At 36.0% G+C, this 7367-nt stretch overlaps 1 protein-coding gene across 1 annotated transcript; it reads left to right on the forward strand.

The window, feature by feature from the left end:
- The first annotated feature begins 3285 nt into the window (after positions 1-3285).
- LOC105298009 (lysine-specific demethylase 2A-like) lies at positions 3286-6199 on the forward strand. Its single transcript, XM_011368987.2, has 4 exons — positions 3286-3439; positions 3790-3883; positions 5054-5207; positions 6045-6199. Exons 1-4 carry the CDS (start codon positions 3360-3362, stop codon positions 6182-6184), a joined length of 468 nt encoding a protein of 155 aa, XP_011367289.2. The 5' UTR covers positions 3286-3359; the 3' UTR covers positions 6185-6199.
- Positions 6200-7367: the final 1168 nt, after the last annotated feature.

A 7367-nucleotide genomic window follows, 5' to 3' on the forward strand; every position in this document is an offset into this window, starting at 1 on the left:
TAGGTGCTCCACTAAACAGAAGCAGCGTTTATGGAAAGTTTGTTACATGCATTTTCTCATTTAATATTTACCAGCAACCATATAAAGTATAATTCGTCCTGGTTTTATAGAGGAAAGTGAGGCTACAAGAGATTAAATAACTTGACCAGCCATTAAGAGGCAGAATCAGAGTTAAAAGTGTGATCTAGGAGTCTTGTACAATACAAGTTCTCTGAGAGAGCCATATCATAATGTGTGCTCACAGCCACCACCCTTCATTCCTTTTTCTAGGCTGGATTCATGCTGTGTATACTCCTACAGACACGTTAGTATTTGGAGGCAATTTTTTACATAGCTTCAATATCCCCATGCAATTAAAAATATACAACATTGAAGATCGGACACGGGTAAGTAATTGGTGTGACAATTAGATGTGATGAGGTTTATTCCATTTAAGACAAATGTAATAAGAAATTCATTGATAGTTTGTCTCAAAACTTCAACTTTTCTTTGAGTTAAAATGCAATGTTCACATTTTGGGAGCACAGAAAAGTTGTAAAAAGATCTACATGCTTGGTTTTGGGGGACTTGTTCTTTGAGGTTTTTGGTATTTTGGATTTTTATAGGGCTAGAGATAGACATTTGGTAATCTCTTGAGCCATGTGTTTCATTTTTATACTCTTAGAATAATTTGGCATAATGGGATTTTACCAGCTCAATTCACGACTTTAAAGTCACATATCTTTCTTTACTTTGATTACTAACACTCAAACCATTGTACTTTAATATGTAAATGGATACTGTCTTTTTCACCTTAAATTCTGTGAGAGAATTAAGCCCTGCAGAAAATGATTTCTATGTCTTATTTTCTCAATCTTTCCTAGGATGGTACATAGCTGACACCATTGTAGATGTATGGAGAAAAGTTAGTTCATTACATGCATTGGATACCTTAAGGCAAGATTTGGCAAACTTTCTGTAAAGGATCAGATAGAAAATATTGTGGGCTTTGTGGGCCATACAATATCTTTTGCAAGTACTTAACTCTGCCTTGTAGAATGAAATATTTAAATGAACATGGCTCAAATAAAATAAAATTTTATTTACGGATACTTAAATTTGAATTTCATATAATTTACCTGTGTCACAAAAATGCTCTTTTAGGTTTTTTTTTCCCCCCAGCCATTTAAAAAATGTAAAAAACACTCTTAGCTCATAGACCTTACATAAACAGGCACCTGACCAAATCTACTAGCTGCTATTTCCTGGCTGACCCATGCCTTAGGGGAAATAGGGCTTAATTCTTTAGCAGACCTTTGTTGGTGAGGGCTGAATTATATATAATTGAAGTATAAATGGTATTGACATTAAACAGCAATTAGCGTATAGCGTATTTAAGGTGTGACATGTTCACAACTTGCTCTCAAGAAGTTCAGCAAAATAATAATAGTTGATATGAATAGAGAGGTTAGCAAATGTGGGGAAATGTTAACAGTTGGCGAGTCTTGGAGAGGGCTCTAGACGTATTCGTGGCACTGCTTTCAAAACTTTTCAGTGGATTTGATTGAACATTTTCAAAATTAAAAATTAAAAAATAGCAACTAATGAAGAATTTACACCTTTAAGAAGGAATGGTCATTGACCTATTTACAAATGGTCAGATAACTGTTTTGGTGCCTATTTTGAAACATTTATTTTGGTTAGGAGCTACTTACTATCTTTTACACAGATTGGTATTTTATAGTATAGGGATTGCCCTATTACTCGAATTAAGAGAGGATATATTGCTTTTAAAATAAATTTTATAAAAGTGAATTTCTACTTGTTCATTAAGAGTAATGAAACTACAAAAAAATGGTAAGGAGTGTAGTAAGTTTGAAGTTGTAAAAATAGTCAAAATGTTTCAAAAGAAAAGTTACATCATTTCATAGTAAAATACTCTTACTTCATAATCATTCTGAGAGATAATACCACCCAACTGCTCTAAGACTCAATCTGAAAATGAGTTTTTAGAAAGCATTCCCCTTTTTTGGCTAAAAATTGCTATTATACTCATGGCTTAATTGGTTGTTAAGTTTGAGGGAACAGAGCGAGAATATATTTTCAATAGCATGGGTAAAATGAGCACCTTATCTCTACATGAAAAGGTTCCTGCAGACTGTTAAACTGGTCTTGATTTTTCTGTCTAGTTTTACTAGATTTTATCAGAAAATATCAGTTTCCGTATCTAACTAACATATTATTCCATTTTTCCTAAGTATGGTTTAATTCTTTTATTCCAAATAAGAAACCCTTCTGTATTTCTATAAAATTTCATTGGGTCCCCCACATATGTACACAAACAGCAATTTTTTAAATTACTTTCTACACCGACCTTTTATGTGCCAAATACCAACCTGGCATTTGTTTAGTATATTACTAACCTCTATAAACTTACAAAGTTTAATTTAACAGAGACTGTATAGAGATGTTTTACATAAAAAATATAAAGTATGTTGTAAATTTAAGGCAATGCTTTGGTTACTTTTGCCATACCAGTATAAAAATATACTTTTAAACTTGAATGTTGGTCATTATTTTACTGATAGTGCTTGAAGACTCAATAATTTTGTAATGAGGATTTTTAAAAATTTTCTTCAAAAAATTTGGACCTAGTTTTAGAAATTGATATGTTCTGTGGTATCTGGCAGCATAGGTAAAATCTAATGGGGCAGGTTGGGTATGTGATATCTTGGCTATTAATATAGTCTGATGAGTTCCAAGTGGAAAATAAAACTTTAGTGTCCTATTTCCTTCCTTCCTTCCTTCCTTCCTCCCTTCCTCCCTTCCTCCCTCCCTCCCTCCTTCCTTCCTTCCTTCCTTCCTTCCGTCCTTCCGTCCTTCCTTCCTTTTCTTTCTGTCTCTCGCTCTCTCGCTCTTTCGCTCTCTCTTTCTTTTCAACATTTGGTATCTTAGTTGTTCTAATAGTGTTATATCTTTGGTAAGTTTATAGGTACCTTCCAGATAGTGCCTCTTATTGAATCAAAAAAAATTAGAGTTGATTATACCAGTGCTGACACAGAAGGGAGAGTTTGGTTATACACTACTGTGAAATTTAATGACTTCATTTTGATTAGTGCTATCTTTATGATCATATTGATGGAACCATTAGTCTTTATTCTCACTGAATAATTTTTTCTAGAATGTTTGCCTATTGATGCTAAGGTTCAGCAACAGCTTTTTTTAGTTTGCTTATAATTAAATTGTAGTCTTTCAATATGTATTTTGAGAACTTCCATTTTTATTGACTTTCAAATTCTCTTTAATCCCAGCCCTTCCTTTGAAGCCTAAATGTTTCCTCCTCCTTTTTAAAGGTGGATTTCATTGACTGGGTAGATAACATGTGGCCAAGGCATTTGAAGGAAAGTCAGACTGAATCAACAAACGCCATCTTGGAGATGCAGTACCCCAAAGTGCAGAAGTAAGTGGCTTACCCTGGATTTTCCAGATATGCTATGGGAGACCAAAGTGACAGCAAGGAGTGGTTCTTCCTTTAGGAGCTTTGCTTCATGTCCTAAATGATCAAAAAGCTACGTTGTTTAAAGAGTAGCCTCTACAGTTCCAAAGGGAAGAGTATGTAATAGTACCATAGCCCATAATCACATAGTTAATCTGGTAATGTGATAACTTGAGATTGCATTCCTCTCACTGACTGGGAGTGGATTTGGGTGGAAGATAGAGGAAGTACACAAGGGGAGAATGGGGCATTGTGGTGGGGCAAGTCGTCTTTTTCTCGTCAGTGCACTAATGCTGCTGCTTTTTTGGGATCAGGTACTGTCTAATGAGTGTTCGAGGCTGCTATACTGACTTCCATGTGGACTTTGGTGGTACCTCTGTTTGGTATCACATCCATCAAGGGGGAAAGGTACGGTCATAGTTGCGATGGGGGTTGGAATCTGATGCTGGTTCTATGACTTTGCTTCAGTTCATGCATGCTTAATACCCTAGAAATGAACCTATTAGGACATTGTCCCCACTTGTATCTAGAGAGAATCATAGATTAAGTTGACCTTGGTGAGAGTTCAGTAGAAATTAGTATTCATCTTGTCCACTATTATGCCAGTATCAGCACAGTACTTAGTAAACCTCAAGAGTCCTGTTTGTAGATTCCCAAAGCAGAATTCTCCAAATGAAGGCAAGGAAGTAGTTTTAGGAGGACAAGGTAATTTTTCTACGTGAATGTGCAATAAAATAGCAGAAGGGAGCACAAATTTTGGATAGCTTTGCAATGAAATCAGCAAATTGGGATCCAAACCACCTTTTCCTATATGGAGGCATTGGTCTGAAATGTGACCAGAGGAATCCTTTAAGTCCTGTCTGAAGCTATAAATAGATTTTGAAAGATATTCTCATTCATAAAGAACTGTATTTCAGCTTGTCATTGTTTCCGAATGCTGTATGAGAATGGACATCTAGAATTATTATCAGTGGTTTATAGTATTATACTCTTACTGTTATCCTTTTCCCCCTTACTTAGAAGTGAATGCATTTGTGAGAGGAAAGTAAAACTGGAATGAAAACAGATAAAACTTTTAAAATGTGAGGTCCTAATCTAGAACAACTGTACCTCCAAATCCAAAGTCATTTTATTTACTTTGGATCCATTTAAATGGTATGTTAAGTTTTATCCTTTTGGTCTTGGTTGTTGCTTTAGAACAAAGCAACCCAGGCCTGTCTCTTAAAGATTTTGTACTTAAGTAACTTTTGGCGCTAGAGAGGTGAAACAGCCGGGGGCGAATAAGGGACCGCTTAGGTAACAAGGCAAATGCCCCATTTCTCTGGGAGACCTGGATGGGTTCCTTGTTCTACAATCAAACCCCGGGGAAGCTCTAATGCTCTTTGATCAAATGGAAGACAAAAAAAGATGTACTTCCTTGAGGACCTCAGGATTTCCCAATTTTCAGGTTGTGTTGGCTGGGAGAATTGTTTGCCTCTCTCCCGCCTTATGGTCTTAATTTTGTACCTGTTTATCAACTGGGGAGGTGACTGGGTCATGTCAATGGCTGTTAACAGACTGAAGTTTTTTAACTCACAGGTCTTCTGGCTCATCCCCCCTACAGCCCACAACCTGGAGCTGTACGAGAATTGGCTGCTGTCAGGGAAACAGGGAGACATCTTTCTGGGTGACCGGGTGTCAGATTGCCAACGCATTGAGCTCAAGCAGGGCTATACCTTCGTCATTCCCTCAGGTAAGCAAGATAGGAAAAAATGGATTATCTACTCTAGCCACTTTCTTTTCTTAAAGAAAAAGGAATCGATGGATTACCACCACCAAGAATAATTGTGATGCTGAGGTAGGCAGAAAACATTATGGAGTAGATGCTGGAATTTTTTTTTTTTTTTTTTAAGGCAGTGCTTTTCCACCAAAGGTGTATATCAGAATTACCAGGAGGCTTTTCAGATCTATCTACATGTTTGAGCCCCACGTTAGCCCTAGATATTCAGAATCTCTAGGGATGAGACCTGTTTTGTAGGTGATATCCAACCTCTGCTTAAGAACTACCTACTCCTCTAAAAGATGACTGTGAAGGCTAGAGAGGGTGCTGAATCAGTAATATTTTTGACCAGGTCATCAGTTCTAAAATAAGTACTTAGGGAGAGAACAGATTTGGAGTCATAGGCCTGTATTAGAATTCCGACTATGCATTTACCTGCTAATAACCACTTTGGTCAAGTATTTAAATCCCTGCTTAGTTTTGTTGTGAGGAGTAAATGAAGACACATGTAAACTCTCTTATATTGAGCCTGGTCCTTAATAGGTGCTCCACTAAACAGAAGCAGCGTTTATGGAAAGTTTGTTACATGCATTTTCTCATTTAATATTTACCAGCAACCATATAAAGTATAATTCGTCCTGGTTTTATAGAGGAAAGTGAGGCTACAAGAGATTAAATAACTTGACCAGCCATTAAGAGGCAGAATCAGAGTTAAAAGTGTGATCTAGGAGTCTTGTACAATACAAGTTCTCTGAGAGAGCCATATCATAATGTGTGCTCACAGCCACCACCCTTCATTCCTTTTTCTAGGCTGGATTCATGCTGTGTATACTCCTACAGACACGTTAGTATTTGGAGGCAATTTTTTACATAGCTTCAATATCCCCATGCAATTAAAAATATACAACATTGAAGATCGGACACGGGTAAGTAATTGGTGTGACAATTAGATGTGATGAGGTTTATTCCATTTAAGACAAATGTAATAAGAAATTCATTGATAGTTTGTCTCAAAACTTCAACTTTTCTTTGAGTTAAAATGCAATGTTCACATTTTGGGAGCACAGAAAAGTTGTAAAAAGATCTACATGCTTGGTTTTGGGGGACTTGTTCTTTGAGGTTTTTGGTATTTTGGATTTTTATAGGGCTAGAGATAGACATTTGGTAATCTCTTGAGCCATGTGTTTCATTTTTATACTCTTAGAATAATTTGGCATAATGGGATTTTACCAGCTCAATTCACGACTTTAAAGTCACATATCTTTCTTTACTTTGATTACTAACACTCAAACCATTGTACTTTAATATGTAAATGGATACTGTCTTTTTCACCTTAAATTCTGTGAGAGAATTAAGCCCTGCAGAAAATGATTTCTATGTCTTATTTTCTCAATCTTTCCTAGGATGGTACATAGCTGACACCATTGTAGATGTATGGAGAAAAGTTAGTTCATTACATGCATTGGATACCTTAAGGCAAGATTTGGCAAACTTTCTGTAAAGGATCAGATAGAAAATATTGTGGGCTTTGTGGGCCATACAATATCTTTTGCAAGTACTTAACTCTGCCTTGTAGAATGAAATATTTAAATGAACATGGCTCAAATAAAATAAAATTTTATTTACGGATACTTAAATTTGAATTTCATATAATTTACCTGTGTCACAAAAATGCTCTTTTAGGTTTTTTTTTCCCCCCAGCCATTTAAAAAATGTAAAAAACACTCTTAGCTCATAGACCTTACATAAACAGGCACCTGACCAAATCTACTAGCTGCTATTTCCTGGCTGACCCATGCCTTAGGGGAAATAGGGCTTAATTCTTTAGCAGACCTTTGTTGGTGAGGGCTGAATTATATATAATTGAAGTATAAATGGTATTGACATTAAACAGCAATTAGCGTATAGCGTATTTAAGGTGTGACATGTTCACAACTTGCTCTCAAGAAGTTCAGCAAAATAATAATAGTTGATATGAATAGAGAGGTTAGCAAATGTGGGGAAATGTTAACAGTTGGCGAGTCTTGGAGAGGGCTCTAGACGTATTCGTGGCACTGCTTTCAAAACTTTTCAGTGGATTTGATTGAACATTTTCAAAATTAAAAATTAAAAAATAGCAACTAATGAAGAATT

Source organism: Pteropus vampyrus, unplaced genomic scaffold (assembly GCF_000151845.1).
Source record: "Pteropus vampyrus isolate Shadow unplaced genomic scaffold, Pvam_2.0 Scaffold144, whole genome shotgun sequence".
NCBI classification, from domain to species: Eukaryota; Metazoa; Chordata; class Mammalia; order Chiroptera; family Pteropodidae; genus Pteropus; species Pteropus vampyrus.

Bases quoted from the DNA above. Each gene is read 5' to 3' on its own strand.
- LOC105298009 (XM_011368987.2), top strand. From the start codon at position 3,360: ATGTGGCCAAGGCATTTGAAGGAAAGTCAGACTGAATCAACAAACGCC. The intron at 3,440-3,789 runs GTAAGTGGCTTA...TTTTGGGATCAG, and splicing joins CAGTACCCCAAAGTGCAGAA to GTACTGTCTAATGAGTGTTC. The intron at 5,208-6,044 runs GTAAGCAAGATA...TCCTTTTTCTAG, and splicing joins TACCTTCGTCATTCCCTCAG to GCTGGATTCATGCTGTGTAT.